Below are 22,142 nucleotides of genomic sequence, written 5' to 3'. Positions count from 1 at the left end.
ACCTGCTCAAATTGAACTGCTAGGCCAGGTCCTCACTGAACTGGAACACAAGAAACCCAAGACCGGTTTCACCATATTCTTGACTCGTCAGTCAGTTGTGGCTTGGTTCCAGTGGCACAGTGAGCACCGGACACGTCTGGGCATACCCTTGCCACTTGGGCAGTACATCAAACACTCAAAAGGTGAAAGGAAGAATGTTTGCAATTAGTCTAATCACTTGCAATCACTGGGAATAGCATTCCAACCAATCGTTCTTTTGCACATTGCAAATATTCTCTAATATAAGTTCACTTTGAGACTGTATGATGGGTGATCCACCTATTGCCTCCTGAAAATGCACAGTCATTATATTTTCAACAATGTCCACATTTAAATATACGTCTATAGATGTCTCCTAAGCATGTAAAGTGAACTATAGAAATGGGGGGGAGGAAGCGCCCTCCTGTTTAATCCTATGAATAAGTTTAAAAAAATTAATTTGATAGGTGCTACAGTGTTATGCTTGCTGTCTGGTCAAGCATATGGGAATAGAGAGAGAGAAAAAAGACTAGCCTGTAGGGTAGTATACACTGCACTGTGCTAGGGGTTTCTAAAGAACCCTATTGGTATAATAGCTTTTTTAGAACAAGATCATAAACTGGTTGAGCCAATAAAGTGTATTATATGAACGTTTGTATTTTTTGTCCAATAACACATAAAGTATATTCAAACCAACTGGGAAAATAATAATGCCAATATACAATCAAAGGCTAAATAAACATATCAACAAAATACTACATCATAATCATTGCATATAAAAGATGTGCATGAACATTTTTAAGAGAGCCCGATGCATTTCAGGACTGGCACGTCCCTTCTTCAGGGGAAACCTCGAATAAAAAATAGTAGTCTCCTGACGGTGGACTGTTAAATTCGACACAAGCCCTAAGGGCGTATGTTGCTGAACCAAGTAGGGAAATATACAAAAAGAGGTGGTAGCCGCGATGTTAGTGACCACTACCATTGCTACCAGACCCGTATTAGGTTCAGCTTGAGCATTTTCAAACCGACTAACATCGCGAACCTTTACCGGCAAAGTTATCTAATGTACGGTTGACTTGGCCATGTTTTGATGTAGACACAGTTAAAGGATACTTATCGGGCCTTTTGGCCTTTCTTTGTGTGCCAGGTCAGCCCTCACTGTTCAAATCACCAGTTGTGATGAGCTCCCTAAAACGCAATCTTGCTTGTGTTCCCTGCTCCCTTTACCATGACACAGTGGGACTTCTATCTGGTGTTGACACTTTTTTGATGTGTTCCCCCTTTGAACTGCTCCCTAGTTGCTCTCTTCAGCTTCTCACTTTAGAAACGTTGTTTCTCATTTCAACCACTTCTGCACATCACTTCAGTGAGCTACATGCTTTGTTCATTCTCCGTATACAACCTTCTTGCCAGACAAATTGATACACATTCATCCTTTCTTCCGAAAGTAGTGTCACCCTTTCATTTGAGGGTATCCATTACAGTTTCCAAGTTCTTTTCTCCCTCATATTCATCTAAGAAGGAGGAGGTATTGCAACCATTGGTCCATTGAAGTGCCTTTAGCTTCAATATTTATAGGACCAAGGTCTACCACACTAATGATCAACTCTTTGTGTGTTTAGACTGAGGGGCTCAAGATCACTCCTCTAGAGCAAAGGTCATGACCATAGCTTTAGCTTTTGCTTAGGTGTCCCTATCTTGAACCTCTGCCAAACCATTACTTCCAAACTTTCACCAGGTACTAATGTACTGATTCTCAGGTCTGCATGAAGGGTTAAATTGTCTCTTTTGATTCTGCAGGCCTTCTTGCAGTAAGTCCACTCCTCAGGCCCACCTCGATTGGGGATTACTATACTGACTCCAAAAGTAAGGAATCTGTGGGAAGAAGCATCCATAAGAAGAATAATCTACTTACATTCGGTAATGCTGTTTCTGGTAGATTCTCCACCTGCAAAAAGCTTGCTGATTCCCAACCACCCCATTCTGTGGAGAGGACGTTCCGGTATTAAAAAAGATGCCTAGTTAGTTTTTTCACTGCCAGTTCTCACAACGGTCTCTTCAGTCATGTTTATGTGTCTAAGGCCTTGGAAATAAGTAGGAAATATGATGTCACATGGTAGGTCCGGTGCCTATATAGTACTCTGTGTCATCAAGCCTGTGGTGGAATGGAGCCAAGTTGGAGGCTAATGATGTCTCATACCAGCATGCAAGTGTTATTGTAATATTTTTCTGGATCCAACCTGGCACCTGGGAGGATTAAATGTTGAAAAATCTGTGGGTTCAGGGTATCAACAAGGAAAAGCATTACCAAATGTAAATAACATATTCTTCTGTGCTATGTACCAGGAGCGGCTCCTCCGCTATGGCGGAGGAGCGTCACCCCACTGTTGAAATGCAGCAGACAGAAGAAACATAAAATGACAATAAAAATATGTATTGTCATTTTATTTTTCACTTCCAGTCGGGAGTGTAGGGCGGGGCGAGGCCATGCCGCAGCATCAGCAGCAGGGGGAGGAGGAGTGGTAGGCACTGAAAGTGTGCATGTCGGTTAGGCCGGCTGTTTTAGGATGGCCAAACTGACATGCGCACTCGATATCTCCCGGATGTTCCTTGAAGATATCTGCAGTACTCAGAGGCACAGGCTCCCATTACCTGCTGGAGCGCGACACTGGCCCGCTCCATCCAATCCCAGCACTTTTCATATGCGGGGAGTAATAGCATGAGAGAAGCACTGGGGTTGCGTGGGTTGTGGGAGCCTGTGCTCATGGGGATTGTAGAACCAGGACGGGAGCAAAGGAGCAGCGAGGCACGGCACGGGACCAGAAGATTGCCGAGCCGGCAGGAAAGGTACGTTTACATTTTTATTATTATTCTTTTTACCGTGCTGCCCCCACCACGTCGGATTGGCAGCAGCCACCACTGCTATGTAGTTGGGTGGTTAGGACTACATAATGTGGTCAAAAAGAAGTAGGGGATGATATATGATCCCATGCTTAGCAAGGGGAAGGGAGGGTAACTTTTAGTTGACGTGGGTAGCAGGGAGATTTCTTATAATTAGTTGATGAAGTAATGCTTGAAAAGGTGTGTGCTTAGCTCTTTCCTGAACTGCATGAGTCCTGTGCACCTAATCTCTGGTGAAATATTGTTCCACATTTTTGCCACGCAGGCCAAGATTACCCGTCTTCTGGCTAATCTGACTACTTACTTTCACATTTGTCTTATGCTACTCATGTTTATCAGTTTAGTAAAAACACCAGTCAGCGATAGGACCTTTAAGGTTCACCTCCCCTATAATGGATTTTACTGCCAAGAGCCCGTTTCTGCAACTCAGAATATAAAAATCTCCACAAACTCACAAAGGACCTGTCTGGCTTGCGTTTTTCCATCTCTCTGTCTACATCTTCTCATTTTCTTGCTTATTCTATTCTTTGCCAAGGAAAATGTTTGTGATCTGCTCTGATTGTAATTCCAGCAGCAGTAATTCCAGGTTTTAGCAAAGTTACTTTAACATGTAGGCCCCCTGTAAAACGTAGGCAGATCATATTTCCAAGCGGCAGCTGTCCCAGTGTATGTGCTACATCAGCCTGATTAGTATACCTCTTGCAACCAAAGCACGTGAAGGCATATGTAACACATTTAAGAACAATGGAATTCACTTCAAGAAATGGAGTGACAAAAGATGTACCATTGCTTTCTCTCTTGTTACAGGCCCATGTTGGCAGCCCAGGTCCATAGTTTAGGAATACAACATTTAATTACTAGTCGAAAACTCAACAGTGGACTGTAATGAGAGAGTTAGCATGTGTCATGATGAGGCAGGATAACTTAGCAAAGTCATGAAAAGGTGCACAGTGTTGACTCACTTGTTTCAAATTGAACATTATTCGCAAGGAGTGGGATCTGGCACATCAATTCGTGAACAGGTACCACCAATTATAAAGGTGCTCCTCCATTTTGTTAAGTTTTTAAACGTTGTGATCTGGGCTTCAGAGCTGGCTGACATAATATTTGAGATTGCTTCACCCTACAATGATATTACCTTGAAAGGAGTTCATCAGAAAACTTCTTCGTCTCATCTTCAAGTAGTACATGAATCTTGCCATCTCTCAGTGCTCTAGGAAGAAAACATACATACCATTAAACCTCACATTGTCGGAGTCAGGCTTTGTCTCACAGCACTCAGGTGAACAATAAATTGGGGGCCCCCACATGCATGTTCCTTCTTAAGCCCCTCTCCAAACACAATGTCACTTCTTCCCAGTCCCTCCAGTTGACAATCAATGCTCCAGATGTTGAATCCACACGCCCATGAAATAGGTACGAGTATTACATGTAATTTTCTCTCATCAAGATTAGACATTCCAAGTATCACTAAATGTGAGACAGTGTCCATGCTCAGGTTGAACTCTGCCTGGTGCAAACGCTTACCACAATTCTCATTGGGCTATGAAGACTTTCAACTAAGTTCCTTAATAAATTCCTGACATTCATTCGGAAGCATTTAGGTTGAAAGTAGGAGTGGCTTTAACTTCTCAGTAAAGATTTACAAGAGATACGAAAAAACTTAAGCTGACATAAAATATTCCTGAAAAAGAGTGAGTAGAATTCAAGGATTCATTCTCTGTAAAGGGGGGTCTCTTTCCACACTGCCTTATACTGTACTTAAAAAGCAGCCGTCACCAAAGTATGGGGGTGAAAACAAATGTCCATGGAGCTGAAGAACAAGAATGACTAAGCGCCTGATTTAGAATTTGGCAGAAGGAACAATGGGCCTGATTACGATCTTGGCGGATGGGATACTCCATCACAAATGTCTGTCAAATTACATTTCCATTATGTCCTACGGAACTTGTAATATGGCGGATAGGATATCCATCACGTTTGTGATGGAGTATCCCATCCACCAAGATCGTAATCAGGCCCAAAGGCAGTCAGGGAGGCAGAGGACTTTACGACTGCCGCCTTGCCTTTACGCCACCTGCCAAATTGAGAGTTAACTTTCAACCCGATTATGAACTCTATGGATTTGCATGAACCACCATCACAGTGATTCAGACAAGCTGTTGAGAAGTTTGTTGTGCAGCCCTCATTGCTGACTGATGCCTCCACCAAACCTTTGAAGGTTTCACATTTTTCATAAACAAACTCCCAAAGTGAGAGGTTTTTCGTAAAATTTAAATTAATGGCCCTTATACCATTGGAGTTTCCTCCCACGGTTTGAGGGGGTTGGTTTTATTTATTTTTACTGTGCTGCAAGGATAGCAAAAAAACATCCGACTGCCCACTCTTATTTGGGTGGACAGTTGGATGACCTACCTCTGTGCCAGCACAGTTAGTGTGATGCAAACAAGAGAAAAAGTGTGGCATCTTTGGGCTTCTAGGTAGCTAATGATGCAGTGGGAAAAGGTAGGCCAGAGGACTCACTAAATTCCATGTGTGAATTAGAAGTACGTCCTAATGTCTTGACTCAGGCCAAGGCGAATGTGGTAGGATTCATGCAGAAGAGCTTCTACTAATGCTGGCCCTGTACTTGCAGTCAGAGATAATTTGATCAGTAAAACTATAATGGTAGACCATTTGAAGAAGTCTGAGTACCAGCTCCAGGGGCACCTAAATGATGGGATACTGAAGTGAGAGAGGCACAGTTAGCCCTAGGCAGAAGTTACTTGAGAGTGAGGCTACGTAATTGCACCAAGCACAGTGGCAGGGAATGTTGAGGTTCCCGTTGTGTGCCTCCTTGGCAAAGATTCTCCTGACTCTAAGTTGATGATTTTTGGAAGTGTGACTTAGATGATATCTGTGTGTCCTGTCCCTGAGAAGAAGTAACAGGGTTTCCAAACAGAAGATGGGGGAGAAAGCAGGGTAAACCTGGATGAGTAGCCTTGTCCAGCAGGTATAGATTGGACTACAGCTGCTAGAGAGGAATCTGAAGTACAGAATGAGGCTCTTCGTTGTGTCCTGGGGAACCTGTCTGAGATGTTTGAGATGCAATCACCCGAATGGCCTACCCAAGCAGGCTTCTTTAATGCACTGAAGGAGTATGCTTTAATTGAAGGCCTTAGGAATAAGGCAAAGCTAGGTCTTACAAACTTGCTCTTTAAACCAAACTACTAAAATAAGCTCATTTAACATGAGCCTTTAAACCCTGCTCCTGGTCCTATAAGTTTAACATTTGAAAGAAGGTGCTATTGAAACTAGCTGAAGATATACATTTATTAGAATATCTATGTGTCACTAAGATGCACACCAGTCTAGAAGTGACTTTGTTGTTGCTCTACACGACAATATAATAAAATAAATTATGTCTCTCTTCCCTAAGTGGTCAGGCCAGTGATTTGTACAGCGCACTGACAGTGGCTCTCCTGATTCCATGGGGGCATCACAGACATATGAGAATGAACTTTATCAGAATCCTGGACCCCAGGTTTACAAAAAACGTTTTTGTCCTGGTGATTGTAAGCTACTCAAGTGTCTGATTGCTCTGGTGTAGCCAGTGCTACCATTGATCTTAACTAGAGTACCGAACCCCAAGGACCTTGTTCCTGTTCAATTTAATTCCAGAATATTAGAAAACTGTACAGGATGTGTGTGGTGTTACCTATGAAATTTACCCCCCAGTCCTGGAGTCCTACACTTATTGAGAAGTTGCTTTGAAGTTGCTTTGAAGAGCCACTGAGGAAGAAATGTAATGTCTTTCTTCCTTGTCTTTTGTTTGCCTACATGAAAGTACCACAGAAGGGAGTGAGCTTTGCCCACTTCCAAAATCTGTTTCGGTGCCCTTTGAGGGATAGGCAATCCCCAATAATCTTCACACAACAATATGGGCCATGTGTTGTGCACCAGGTCTCAGATGGCCTTGTACATGCCTATGGGCCTGATTAGGTTTGGCAAACGGGTTACTCCCTGACAAATGTGATGGATATCCCATTTGTTGTCTTACAAGTGCCATTGGATATAATGCACTTGTAGTATGGAGTACGAGATATCCGTCATGTTTGTGACAGAGTAGCCTGTCCACTGAAATCTAAATCAGGTCCTAAGTCTACCAAGGACCTGGAAGATAGTCAGGAGCTGACCAAACCTGTGGATGATTAGAAGACCATCCTGACAGTGCAAAACTTTGGACAATAAGATAGGCAGCTGAGTCTTTAGAGATTGGAGCACTTTTGAATTAATGGATGAGGCCTTACAAAGTGCTGCAAAAATTACTATAGTGAATTACTTTACATATCTTAAGACCCCTGGGTAAACCCAGGGTCTTCTATATCAAATGGTAAGAGAAGCTGAAGAGAAAGAAGGAAGGAGAACCATTCCTTTACCTTTTACATGGCAAGGAAACTTATGTCCTAGTGAAGGGAGTAAATCTCCAGCCCTCTTTGACTTCCAAGTAGCAGAGGAATGGAACGGCTGCTGAAGCAGTTTTCTGCCTGACCCTAGGACTCACATTTGACAGTGACACTGTAGGCAAATATGTGGGATGTCAGATAAGGCAAGGGACGCATCAATACTAAAACCGTCATGATACTTATCCTTGGGGTGACTGAGCCACCTAGCAGTCCAACTGTGTGCTACTTTCATCAATAGCATGGCCCCTGAGAGGGTTCCTCAAAAAAGTGATGTGGTGTGGGGTGAACTTATACCTTTCACCAAGACAGATGTGCACTCCTTATCTTGAGGTCATCTGGCCGACAACTTTCTAACTGAATTTGATATCAAATCCTAATATTGGCAAAGGAGGGGTGCATTGTCTGCACCAGCGTGTTCATTTCAGTTGAAAGTGGTGCCTTTTCGAGTTGAAGGCTCCTACTACCTTCCACTAGCAAGTGCTCTGCCCATGGTTAGACCGCAAGGCTTCACTGTTCCTTGTTGGTTGGCATTGCTGTCTTTAGTTCTGCCATTGAAAACCACCTGTTTCTCTATTTGGAATTGCTGCAGGTGCTGAAAGAGTCTAACCTGACTATCATGGCAGTAAGTACCAGACATGACAAATGTATTGAAGGACCTGGATGGTCTCAAAATGCAGAATCAGATAATAGCCATCCTAAGACTCTAGGTGCTACAGGGATTTGTTTTAAATCAATCTGAAGCATTTTAGCATCATTGACTGAACTGACTTCTTTTTTAGTATTAATTGTTTATGAATGAATACCTCATCAATACAAATATCTCTATCAATGAAGAAAGTCATAGAAAGCTGGATACCATTGGTATCATTACTCGTACAAGAAGGAAAGATAGAGAGGTGCCTTTTTTTGTTTACAGTATCCCAACCGGAGGATAGTTGGATAGAAATGAAGAAAAACAAGCATTTGCAATGCAATTAGTCTCGCATTTGTGAAAGTTAGATCTATTGACAATTTCAGAGGTATTCACAAGAGCAGGAGTGTTGTTATGAACTATACTCGAGGTTTTAGTTAAGAAATTACTTTTTGTAACAAGAACTTAGGATAAAACTTCTTAAATATGGTATATTGAAAACACTGCTTGTGTTTTAATTCACAAGGTATGCAATGTGATTCAGAAATATCAAGACCATCGTTAATCAGATGCACCCTAATAAAAATAAAAGCCATTCTCCAATTGCATGCATGATACTGTATATAAAGATAATAAACTGTGCCAGATTCTTGAGTAAATCTTGTGCATGTGGGTATCCTTAATATGGTAATATTTATAAGTGTACTGGATTTTACACATCCTATTGCATAGTTACTGCAGAACTGATGCTCGTCTTGTAGTGAACTAAATCCCTGTTTCAAAATGGCCACAGCTCTAGTCTGTTATTGTTGTATATGCTCCTGGAATCTTGCGTGTCCTCTCTAGCCTGCACTTCTAACTTGGTTGCAACTGTTTGCTGTTTCTATGGATAAGGGTCGAGCAGCCCATGAGAGCGAACAAACCACACTGCCGCCATGAACTGTTGCCTGGCCTTTATCCGTGTGCAGCCAATGATGAATAATGCAAATGAAACAAGGACGGGCAAAAAAAAACATCAAGCACACAGTAAATCTAATATTGTAATATTTAAAAGTGCACTGGATTTGACGCATCCTATTGCAAAGTTATTGCCGAACTGATGGTTGCCTTGTAATGAACTAAATTCCCCCTTCGAAAATGGCCACACTTGTGACTCGATTGCATTGTTTGCTGTTTCGATGAAGGTGGGTCGAGCAGCCATAGAGAGCGAGCAAACCCTACTGCCACCGTCACTCATTGCCCCAGCCCTTCCCTGTGTGTAGTCAGTGATGGACGGTGTAAATGAAACGCAGACGGGCACAGGAAGTGACATTGTGAGGTGAGGAAAGTGGGAGAAACAAAAGAGGAGGGAGCTGTGGTCAGATGTGGTGTAATGGCCAGAGCGGCCAACCTTGAAGCTGGGGAACCGGGTTCGAGTCTCGGAGTCAGGCCCTGCCTGAAAATTGAATGTGTCCATCTGTAATGCAACTGGTGGTCATGTAAAGCTCAATGACACCATCGGGTCGAGTTTGTGCTATATAACACTACAAAAAATAAATACATTTTATTTTTTAAAGCAGTGTTGTGGGAGGGGTGAGGGGGCGTGACTGGGTGGGGGCGGCATTGAGAGAATAAGTAGCAGCAAAGCTAAAACACCAAAGAAGGATGAAAAAACAAAAGCAAAAATAAATGCAATGTTGAGGGAGGGGTGAGGGGTATGGGTGGGCGGTCAGCACTGGGGGACTAAGTGGCGGCAAAGCTTAATAAACACCAAAGATGGGCAAACAGTCCTGCAAATGAACCACAAATGAAGTGGTAGCTGCAAGCATTTCATGAAGCCCTGCATGAAGTAAACAGAACACTTAAAAGGAGCAGAAGAAGGCCAAAAAAAAAAAGAGTGCTCTTCAAGTTTCCTAAATAATCTGAAGAGTAGGAGCACATGTAACAGAGGCAGTCCTCATGGAAGGATACAAAAGGAGGGACTACTAAGCCTATTCACCAATCAAAAGGCAACATTTACAAAGGACAGTAAGAGGAGTCAAATGAAAAAATGTACGGTGCTTAAAGCCCATATTCTAAGAACAACATGTCTCAAAGAGACAGTGCATGCGCTGCCTAGACAAGACCTAAACAGTTAAAGGAAAGAAAAGAGAAGGGTCTTTTAGGGGCCTAGCAAGCAACAACACTACTCCTACGTAATCCCAGTATAGTGAGGCATGGTCCATGAACAACGAGAACAACATCAGCAATGAGGGATTGTCAGAATACCCCTGGAAGCTTCCACTGTTTTATGTAGTGGTGCGAGGAGGGGAAGTTCCTCTCATCCAGTGTAGGAGACATTATCATCATTATCAGGGGCAAAGTCACTATGGGTGCATAGCTGTGTCAGTCAGAAAGGGTTCCCAATTGTCTTTAAAAGTGTCGACCTTGTCTTCTACTCTGTATATTAGTCGTTCATACATAGCCGTATTGTACATCTCGGATAAACACTCATCATATGTCGGGCTGTGCTATGCCCTCCAGGGGTTGTAGAAGGCAGATTTTCATTGCAGTGAGGCCCGTGGCCAGCAGGTGTCTCATGAGGGTCATCAGGGACAGGAGGAGGACTAACAGTGTAAGAGGCATCCGTAAGGTCACACTGAGTGAAGACTGTACAGAGGACCACTCAGATGTTCAGGACATTGGATAAGTATGTACAGGCATGTTTTACTGATTGTGGGGTATCTCCAGCAGGTCGGGTGGTGTAGCAACATTTGTAAGTTTCAGGTGTGACTAATAACAGTCCTGGAGTGTCTTCAAGAGGGTAAACTACATTCTAGATTCCCTAACACCCCTGTCCAGGTTTTCAACCGCTTTGGGACAGTCATTTTCAGGATATTCAATGTTGAGCAGGCGTTGCAAAGTGGTTGACTGATATGACATCTATCTAACTAAATCCTTTACTGTTGAAGAGTCATTTAGCAATGTGCACTCTATTATTTTGGTAGTGTACTTAAACTGAAATATGAGTGTAGTTCTTTGTGCTTGCCTATTCACTTATACACTCGGTGCAATGCTGATGATGGCTTATCCTTGATACAGCTTAGCATACAGGAATTATCTCTTTTTGTTTGCAGACATTTTAAGTTCACCAGCTGTGGGAAGCGATAGTTGGTCTGTTTGTACAGCGGGATTTATTTCCCACTTGTTGCCTGACATAATCCAATGCTAACAGCCTTTCCCCTCGTTATGCATGCTTGTCTCAGGCAAGGGTTGGACTGGGAAAAAAAATAGGCCCGGACACCAAAACAAAAGTGGCCCCTATTAGCGAATCAGATAGTTAAAAAGTGGTCCACATTTGAAAATTGGTGCATTTGTAAACTTGTAAATACACCCCATATAGGTGTTTTGTAAAGTATGCAAGATTGCAGGTAATGTTTGTAATAATATCAGGGAAATCAACAGTAAAAACAGACCACAAAACCATAAAAAAGTCTCACAACAGACACACACTGATGTATCAGACCACCTTTGGGGCACTGCCAGATTGCCCTATAGGCCAGTTCACCCCTGCCTCAGGCCCACAATTTCAGCAGAGACACGTAAGAGCTGTTAACACTGAAACGCGGGCCCTTATGCTTACTAACAGAGACTACCCTCTGGGCATAAAGTTAAGGGGCCTCCAGTACAATTTTGAATCCAGTTGTCCACATTTGGTCTTGAAGACCAAGCCAAGAAATGGCCACATGGACTGCTGCTTCTTTGTCTGCCTATTTTAGTGTCCCTCTACTTCTGGCAAACTCAGTTGAAATCTACCTCTTCCTCCTTCCTCAGATGAGATCTATTTGAGCAGGAGGAGGTACACCAGTGCTTCAGCGAGAGGTACATTCTTAGTGATGACAAATTGCCTGAAATTTGCTCTAGGCATAAGATAACTGCTCGTAGAACCTATAGCGGCAGCTGTCCATAAAGAACATAATCACAGAAATCAATATAATGGCAGAGAACATGCATGTGCGTATCTTTCAACAGTCGTATGGGCTTTCCGTATGTGACCTTTAACACTAGTGCAAATTCAGTGCTGTTATTTTTGCACTTACAAAGGATTATGACATAATATTCATGACGAAGGGATGAAACTAAATTTTCAGTGCACTAAACCATTTTGGTATAATCAAGAAATAGTACTCACTTTATTGAGGACACAAAACTCCTGAAAATACTTTTTACATCCCACATAGGTTTGCCGCACTTCAACATGTGCAGAAGATGGGGCACCGGGTCCCCCTCTCTTTCTCGTTCATGGCACCGATGGAGGATCAGGGGACAGAATGTATCGCCATTTCTAAAGGTCATGGCCATGATGACTTTCCCAGGTTGACCAACAATACCACGAGGTGACCACACTTCACTATCGGCATAATGGAGATGAAGAAATGCAACAATGGGGAGGTAGGGAGGGAGGTGACCTGTCTGGGACAGAAGCATTAGGGGCAAAGATGCAATCACATCACTTTCAGGCACAGCACTGGATAATATCAGGGAAGATCCAGTGTCTCTTCTGCTCGTCAAAGCATAACAACAATGGTGGGGCTCCTATGACTTTGTATCAATAAATGGCTCTGTTATTGACTTGCTAAAATTAGACAGGACACTCCTCTTTTTCTTCACTGAGCTTTGTTTGAAGCACCTTGATTGGAGTTATCAATAGAAGACAGAGGATCAAAAGGCATGAAGGGGCTCCCTATGCCAGGACAGGAGTCAACTACTTTCAATAAGGTTCACATTTCTGTGACAAATTGACAGATCTTCAATATGCATCAAATGAAACATTTGCTCAAATGACCAGAGTGCAAAGCGTGAGAATAACCTACAGTTCAGCAAATCCCACTGTGGAGCAAATATCCATTAGTCATGCACAACAGCAGCAGCGTAACAACACATGAGCCTGCCATGGCAACATACAGTGATGCAAGGCTCACCAATACCTTTAGCAGAAAGGATTACCTTCTGGACTTCAACATAGCTGCTACCATGCTCAACTAGGACAACATCCAAAGCAGCACCCCTCCAGAGAGTTGCAATGCAATAGGTTTCATTAGTGTTTGTGAAGGCCCAGTACTACCTGACTCCCTCAAGGTTGGTTGCCTACTTCTTGGAAAGAAATATCAACAAACACTGATGGCCATGCCTACAGGGCTAGCAACCTACGTCATTGAAGCCGAAGGGTGCATTTGGTTACTACGAATCAAACTAACATTGCTAAGAATGTAATGTTATGGATTGAGGCTGCCAATTCAATAATACTTAGCCTCCCGAAAACAAAAACATTAAAAAAGAGTTAACCCCTGATTGGTAGGCTGCACTCTGTAACAAGCATTGGCAACGTGGCCTTTATTGGTCTTACAATAATGTGTATGAGTAGAATTTTCCAAGACTACTATTGGAACAATGACACAGCTTAGAGTCCATTAGAACATAATATTCTGTGTAGTAAAACTTCAAAAGGGAATAGAGATCCTTTGAATACTGTATTTAGGAATATTGTGCAAGATATTATTGCCATAATTCTAAGTTCTAAAAACACTGAAAGTATTACTCTTGAGCCATGTAATTTTTCCCAGAATACAAATCAAAATTATTGGACTCGCCAGCTATCAGCTCAGCTTTCATTTGTGCAGCCGCAGCCGCAGCCGAAGCATTGGCAGAGGAGCTTAGGAGTAAGAGGGGCCTTTCTGCACTGCACTGACTGGCACTCTTTTTTTCTTTTCTTTTTTTAGAGTTTTATATAGCGCGAACTAGACCCAAAGATATTGGGTATCAGAGGGCTTTACATAGCACCAGTTTCGTTACATGAGGACACATTCATTTTTGTTAGGCACGGGCAGATTAAGTGATTTGCCCAGAATCACAAGATGTTGAGCGTTGTTGCCGTGACTCAAACCCGGTTCCCCAGCTGCGAAGTCGACCGCTCTAGCCATAAGGCTACATCCTCTCCCAACATACTCTTTACAGGCTAGTAGCACAGCTTTCAGAAGGACCACCTATGTGATTTGTTTCATCCAGTGCCTCATGATTTCCCATTTTCCCCTGTTGTCCCAGTTGCCTAAACTAAAATTATGCCCTTCTGATCCCTTGGACAGAAAGGGAAGCGCTTCCTGAGTCTCTCACATCTCACAGATATTCATTGGCCTTGGGGCGAAATAGGCCCCCTTAATGAGTTTGCGGCTCCCTGAGGGGTTTGGGGCCTCGTTAGTCCAGGGGCTGTGGGAGTTTGTATAACACCCCTGCTGGTCTCCAAGAGATTCAGGGTGGGGCGCTTCCTTCCTCCATGCCATCACATCATCTAGTGTCACCATCTTGTGTCAGGGCGGGGTACAGTAGCGCCGAGACCCATGGTTCAGTGGTGGCTGGCTATTTGCACACACAGATTCTGGATCGCTGGTTAAAGGTACATGAGCAAAACAAAAAGACTGGGACAAGGCATTGCATAGGGAAACACATTCTTCCTTTTTTTCAAAAGATTTTTATTACATTTTGTTTACACAAAGAACAAAATACAGCAATTGATCTTATATACTGAGAGGTTACTATTAAATTGAATAAAGACAGTCAGATTTGGAACAGCATATTGATTGTATGTTTTTGATGATATTTATATCCTGAGTTTCTCATATAACATGGTACATGTACAAGAGGAGGGGAAAGAGGAGGGAGGGAGGAATAAAGAGAGAAGAAGAAGGAGAGCCTAGGAATCTGAGGATTGTCAATCAGGATTGTATAAGACTTGTACAAGAAGTCTCTTCAAGTACCTTAGGTTGGGTTTGCAAATATAAGTCAAGTTTGGACCATAAAAGACAAGGAGACTTTTTGTTAAATAATCAATTATGTATAAGGATATCAGCACACCTGAGGAAAACCCACGCCTACCATCTGTGGTATGAAATGTTGTTATAGTTTTTCCAGTTAGCAAGGATCGTTTTACTACCTATTGCAGGCAAAATGTCAATGAGGAAACAGTCCCAAGATGTCAGTGAGTTTGGTGTGTTCGAGTCTGATGTTGCATGTATATCCAGGGAGATAATGGTCTGTGATAGGGAAATTTGTTTGTTGAATATGTTTGTGAGTATCGCCAGACGTGAGCAATGTGTTTGCAAGAGAACAGCAGATGTTCCAGATCAGCTGAAGAAAGGAAACCATGTTTATATAGCCGTTCCGGAGTCCAGAATGTCCTATATGTAGTCCATAATTTGCATTGCGTTGTAAAATGAGATGCAATACCTTATGCATTAGCATAGACTTCCATATATCTGGCTACTATGAAGGCGTTATGGGGGTCTATATTATGCTTAATCGATGATACATCCCATGCTTTTTTGGATCTATTTCGCAAAAATAGGAGAGCTTTTCTTAAGTGTTATATAGATTACGGAGACTTTTTGGATTTTAGAATTCAAGGTATAGAGGAAGTTGAGAAAGTTTGCTTTATGTGGTTTCTTAAAACCCATAAGAGCAACTTTGAGATACAGGAAATTATAGAAATCAATTGGTTGGAGAGCGAATTTAGCTGCAAATGCAGCAAAGGTTAGGGCGTCTTCCGGGGATATAATGTCCTTGACATTAAAAAAACTTATAGAGGCCCAACGTTCCCAGAAAGAGTGGTTAGGATGAAGTTTTATTGATGGATTGAACCATAGAGAGACAAGTTCAGATTCTTTGATTCTATGAGGAAAGCACTTATCTAATCTTTTGACAGCTGCAACTGAATCTATAATGATTTGGTAAGAGTGGGGAACCTTAATGTGTTTTGTTGTTCAAATAATTATGGGTGAGCGAGGGGCGGGTAGGTCCAACTCTGTGTCCACCTAAGTAGGGCAAAGAGGAGCTGATGGGTGTAGCCACCAATTGATTGGTCTAATTAAGAAGGCACTTTAGTAAAAGGAGAAGTTGGGGAGGATACTCCCGCCCTGTTGTTTGCTTGATTGCAGTTTACGTGAAAAAATTCTTGCCTTTTTCTCTTTTCCAAATGAATGTTGTAATTTGAGCATTGAGAGATGTAAAGAAGGAGTTGGAGAGGTGCAGAGGTAAAAGTTGACTTGAGGTCAATTAGCATCTTAACTGTTTCAGCCCTCCCCTACCATGTAATGAATTTCGGAGACCATTCCTCAGTAAGCATTTTAATTTTTGCAAGGAGGAAAGTTTCTATATGGTTCTAAGTTTCCAAATTAAGTTTGCAAACTCAATACCCAAGTATTTAAGTTTGCTTGGTTGGCATTTAAGATTTGTGAATGACATCATAAATGTAAGACAAATTGTTAAGGGGAAAGACTTCAGTTTTCTCCCTATTTAAAGGGTACACAGTGACCTTAGCGTACTCTGGGCCAGATGTACGACCTGCAAAATAGCGCAAAGCAAATTGCGAGTCATTTACGACTCGCAATTTGCGAGGCGCTATTTTGCATGTACAACAGTGTGTTTAACACTGTTTGTGATTCCTATAATGGGGTCGCAAATTGCGAGGCTCATGAATAATAATGAGCCTCTCGCAATTTGTGAGCCCATTGGGAATGACAGGCCCTCCTAGGGATGGTGACCTGCTGGGCTCAGCAGACCACCATGTCTGGGATTGCTTTTTTAATAAAACTGTTATTTTTTTAATTCAGCCCGTTTTCCTTAAAGGAAAACGGGATGCATTTAAAAAAGAAACATTTTACTTTTCAGTTTCATGTTTTTTAAGGGCAGTTTTAGAATCCCCAAGATCCCTGGTTCGCTGAGGTAGGTACCACAGGCCAAGCAGGGACCCGTGAGCCCCAACGTTAGGGAAAAGACAGGTCGCCTCCAGAGATAGCCCCCGCTCCACCTCCTTGGTAGCTTGGCACGAGCAGCCAGGCTTATCTTCAAGGCTTAATGTGTAAAGTATTTGCAATTATGCTCACAGCAATCCAATGATGACAGCACAAATAGACTCCACATGAGTTTAATAGAAAACAAGTATATGTTTATAAAACGATATACGATGCGACCACACAATACTAAACCAACATATGCATCGGGGTAATGTTCCCCCATGCCTATTATTATTGAGCTAAACTAAACAATCCTACGTAATCCTAATGTCGTAATATGCAGTTCAAAGTCAGTTACTTCACAACATAAGAATAATGCAGATCGTAATATGGTTATCTGGCGATTTGTACTGTCACTGTAATGCAATGCGTAAAGCAACAACATGGTAAACTGTTATGCCCCCGTAATGCAATGCGGACGGTCCCCCTTCAGGTACTCTGTTAGGAAAAAGCAATGCAACGTGTAATACAGTTATCAGGCAATTCGTTATGCGAAACTAATGCAATGTGGAACACATATATCCGGCAGTTCGGTATGCAACACTAACGCAATGTGTAATATGACAATCCGGCAGATGGTGATGCAGGATTAAGACAATGTGTAACACATCTATCAGGCAGTTCGTTATGCAAACGTGGTGCAATGCGTAACACACCTATCAGGCAGTTAGTTAGGCAAACTAATGCAATGGGCATTTCGACAAAACAGGCAGTCCGTTGTGCAGAAATGAAGCAATGCGTTATGCGATCATCAGATATTCCGCTACGTAGAAGTAATGCAATACGTAAGTTACTCCAGCACCGTTGACGGTGCCTCCGGCGGTCTCTCCGCCACTCGTGCTGACTCGCAGTTAGTTTTCGGCCACAGTTGCCCCCGCCACATGGGTAAGAGAGAACACTGTAAATGCAGCTTCGCACTCAGGCTCCGGTGCTGCCACTCCCTTGGCACACAGGCTTCAATCCGAGCCGAAGCAGAGGCTCGCGCTGCAGAACAGAGAGAGAGGCCAAGAGCGTCTCCCTCCGAGCCCGCGCCCCGCCCCAGGAGTCGACACGCGTTACCTGGGGGGCATGAACCGACTCTTCTCTCCTCGTTCAGTGACTTGGGCCTCCGATGCAATCTCTGACTTTCCTGGCAATGGGAAGATCCCAGGCTGCACACCACACCCGCACTCAGAGTCACTCAGACTCACGGGAACTCCGGGTGCACGACAACCAGACAACTCCTCACAAGGGTCTCAGGCTATGCACGACACACAGCGTGCCTGAGACACACTTGATCTTCTTGCACCCACAATCAAAGGGCACTACTTGCGCAGGTCTTAGGTAGTAGAAAGCACACGCACTCCGCATCGCTGAGACACACTTTATCCTCCGGTACCCCCAATCACAGAGCACCTCTTGCGCAGGTCTCAGGCAGTAGAAGGTACACGCACACAGCGTCACTTGAGACACACTTTATCTCCTGGTGCTCCCGATCACAGGGCACCTCCAGCGAGGGTCTCAGGCTGCGAACAGCACACGCACACAGCATCGCTGAGGCACACTCGCTCTTCTGGTGTGCACGATCATGGGCCAATCCACACGAAAGTCTCAGGCTGCCCCCAAGCACACACACACAGCGTCGCTGAGACTTACTTGGCTCCTCGGTACACACGTTCACAGGACGATCCTCTTGAAGGACTCAGGCTAGACAGAGCACACGCACACTGCGTCTCTGAGTCTCGTTTGGAACTCCAGGTGCCCAAGATCACAGGGCACATCTTGCGAAGGTCTCAGGCTAGACAGAGCATACGCACCCATGGCATATCTGAGAGTCTTCTCTGGAAACTTTTGTGTACCTGTGTTTCCAAACAGGGAGCCTGCTCCCCACACGCCCTTGGGGATAGTTACTTCAGGACACAGCACACAGCAAAGTCCTTCAAGCAGGGGGACACAGCACACAGCAAAGTCCCTATAGACTTTCCTTGGTTGAAACAGCAATCTGCAGGCCAGCCCCAGATCACACACAAGAGCAGTCCTATCCAGCAGTCTCTTCAGTTGTTTCTTTCTTAGTAAAGGTTCCTCTTGATCCACGAAGTAGCTCCAGTCTTGTTCACACTTAATCAAGCAATTTTCCAAAGTTCAGGGGCTTCAGCTCGCATGGTTATACCCCTCAATGGCTTTGAAGTCTTTGTAATTACAGGGGACACTGACCCCTGTTCAAACCAGTTTGGGGTGCCTCCCTACCAGTGACACCTTCTCCCTTTGATTAGTAGGGGTCTGGATTCTCAATTACTCAGCAGGAGATGGGACAATTGTTTTATATCACCAGCCCAGGCCTCTTCACCTCTAGGCCTACTCCTCCTCCTACATACCAGATGCAGGTCAGCCTGTGCTGTCTCACCTCCTCCCCTGGGTCAAGACATTCCCCAGATCCTATCGCTTTCAAATCCAGCCAGTCAATCCACAACCAGGCAGAGACACACAGAAATGTTTAAAGCACAAAAACCCAGCCACTTCTGAAAGAGTGGCTTACAAACACACAATGCAAAAACCATCTTCATAAAAAGATGTGTTATTGCAAGGTGAGTTCAGGCATACTAAACCTCACCTTTCCATCTTAAGCCTTTGGGGAGATAGGCTGGAAAACATATTACACAGCCTCCCCATTCTATTCTAATGGGCAAGATGGCCTTTCAGCAGTGAAAACGAAAAAGAGATTTTTTTCACTGCCAGGACATGGTACACACCGTGGTACATGTCCCACCTTTCCCATGCACTGCACCCTGTCCAGGGGATACCCTAGACCTACCATAGGGGTGCCTGATGTGTATGGAAAGGGAAGGGAAGGGTCTGGTAAGTGCATGCACTTACCAGAACAACATGGCAGTTTAGGAAACTGCACACAGGCCCTGCAATGGCAGGCCTGAGTTCCCTTTCCCAGGCTACTTGAGTGGGTGGCACAATAAGTGCTTCAGGCCCACCAGTAGCATTTGCATTACCAGCCCTGGCACACATAGTGCACTTCACTAGGGACTTTACTAGAAAAGCAAACATACCAATAATGGACAACCAATCACCCTTACCCTTTACACGGGGAACACTTGCACTTTGACACAGTTTAGCAGTGGCACAGTGTCCAGAGCATCTAAGTTGGCAACACATGTCAGAAAAAAGGTCTTGGGGAAAAGCAAAATGTTTAGGGAACTTTAGCCAAAAAGGGCCAAGTTCCACACAGCCCCCTCCCAGCCAAAAGCCAGAGTAGACCAATCGACTACCTTGATGGACTTCCCTGCTTAGGGCGATAGAACACGGAGGCAGGCCCGCTACCACAGGGACAGCCTACGGTTCTATGCCTTTTTGATCCCAGGGGATTCTCTTGGTCACTATTCCCTGGGACAACTAAGCCGCTCCATGGGTGCCTCCAATCCATTGGGGCCTCTCTAGGGGTGCTGACACCTTGCCAACCCCCACCTAGAGCAGTATCCCTGGAAGACTCATCCGCCAGGACATTATTCCCAGTTATCCTGTTCTCCAGGTTAAATGTGGGTGTACTCTGGTCACTCTTAGGGGACCCAGCCCTACTGGCTGGACACAGTCCCACAGGTTTTCCCACTGAGGGACACCTCCCTCCCTTAGCCTTCTATTTAGACTTCTGTGCCTGCCACTTGGGAATGACATCCACCAACTTCGGGACGGGTGGGGCTCTGATGACAGACGCTCCACGCCCTCCTGACTCCAGGTGTTCTTCCTCGCACAGCTGGCAAGTAGGCGCTAGGCCCCCCCACCGGGGACTCCTGTAAGGGACCCCCCCAGTCTCTGGGTTGGGGTGGTAAACCCCTGGGGGCGCAGCTCACTCTCCCTCCCTCTCCTTTGAGACAGGGAACACTTGCACTTTGACACTGTTTAGCAGTGGAAAAGTGTCCAGAGCATCTAAGTTGGCAACACATGTCAGAAAAAAGGTCTAGGGGAAAAGCACAAAGTTTAGGGAACTTTAGCCAAAAAGGGCCAAGTTCCACAGGCAGGCGGTGGTCTCTGGCACCACTGCCTGCTCTTACAAAATATTTTGTAACATACTCACAAAGGGGAAAGGGTCACCTGGGGACCCCTTTCCCTTTGGGACTTGTTTACCACCTTCTTGAAGTAGGTGGTAAACTGCGAGTGTTTTGCGGTCGCAAAACACTAGTACATAGCATGTTGACTCGCTATTAGGAAGGGATGCCCCTTCCTAATAGCGAGTGTAGCAAATACTATCTTGCTAGTCAGTGACTCACAAAATAGCATTTGTACATGCTATTACCCTTTTATTTGCGGCCACAAACGGGAGGTTCTCCCGTTTGCGGCCACAAAAAAGGGTTGTACATCTGGTTCTCTGTGAATACATTTAACATTTCAGGAATGGCATTCTCTGTCTCAGTGGAAAAGATTAGGACGTCATCTGCATATGTTCTAGGAGCTGAATTTGAAAGCGATACCTTTGAGTTTTTCATTAATGCGGATGGAATGTAGTAGAGGTTCAATTGATAGAAGAAATAATAGAAGGGATAAAGGGTAGTCTTGCTTCATTCCTTGAGGTAAGTCAAAAGCTCCTGAAATATGTCCTTTCAAATTTAATATGGGAAATTGGATTACAGTAGATAGCCGTGGGCAAGTGAATAAATCTAGTGCCTAGAATAAACATCTCTAAAGTGGCTTGAAGAAAAGGCTAGAAAACCTAGTCAAATGCTTTTTCTGCATTCAGCGGCAACGCCATGGTCGGAGAGAGATGCTACTTCTAAAACATGAGAGAAATTCCTAATGTTATCAGCCTCAAGGCGGCCTCTTACTAAACATGTCTGGGAAGGGTGTATAAGTAACAGAAGGACTTTCTCAAGTCGTAGTGCCAGAAGTTTAGTATATATTTTGTAGTCTGTATTTAATAATGAGATTGGTCTAAAGTTTTTTGTATCCAGGGGATCCTTCCACTCTTTGGGAATCACCATTGTATGTGCCCCAGAGAAAGAACCTTCAGTTTACCCAGTGAGTCGAAATTATGAAAGATTATGATGCTCTAATATTTGTTGGTAGGTGTGGTAAAAGGAAGCCGGAAAACCATCTGAGCCAGGAGCTTTGTTTGGTTTCACCAATTCAATACCTAATCAAATTTCTTCCAGTCTGATAGGGTTGATAAGTTGAGCGTGGTCCTCTGTGGGCAGTTGGAAAGGGTCTAAAAAGGATTTACATTCAGCTGCCTAGTCATTATTACCTGAATTTGCAGGATTTGTTAACAGACGTTATGAAAAGTCTCTACAATTTTTATAGGGTCTGTTTGTAACCCTCCTAAATGATATTTAATGGCCGAAATATAGATGGATTTTTTTA

At 43.8% G+C, this 22,142-nt stretch overlaps 1 protein-coding gene across 1 annotated transcript in view; it reads right to left on the bottom strand.

Annotated features, from left to right (window-relative positions):
- Positions 1 to 22,142, bottom strand: part of LOC146857388 (uncharacterized) — a 301,879-nt gene that overhangs the window by 139,416 nt on the left and 140,321 nt on the right. Inside the window, exon 2 of the mRNA XM_085647874.1 lies at positions 4,061 to 4,135. Coding sequence (XP_085504000.1) covers positions 4,061 to 4,124 — 64 coding nt within the window. The 5' untranslated portion in view covers positions 4,125 to 4,135. The remainder of the gene's footprint in view (positions 1 to 4,060; positions 4,136 to 22,142) is intronic.

The sequence above is a fragment of the Triturus cristatus genome, chromosome 3_2 (assembly GCF_964204655.1).
Source record: "Triturus cristatus chromosome 3_2, aTriCri1.1, whole genome shotgun sequence".
NCBI classification, from domain to species: domain Eukaryota; kingdom Metazoa; phylum Chordata; class Amphibia; order Caudata; family Salamandridae; genus Triturus; species Triturus cristatus.
The sequence above is the reverse complement of the archived record's forward strand: the minus strand, read 5'-3'. Positions and strand labels throughout refer to the sequence as shown.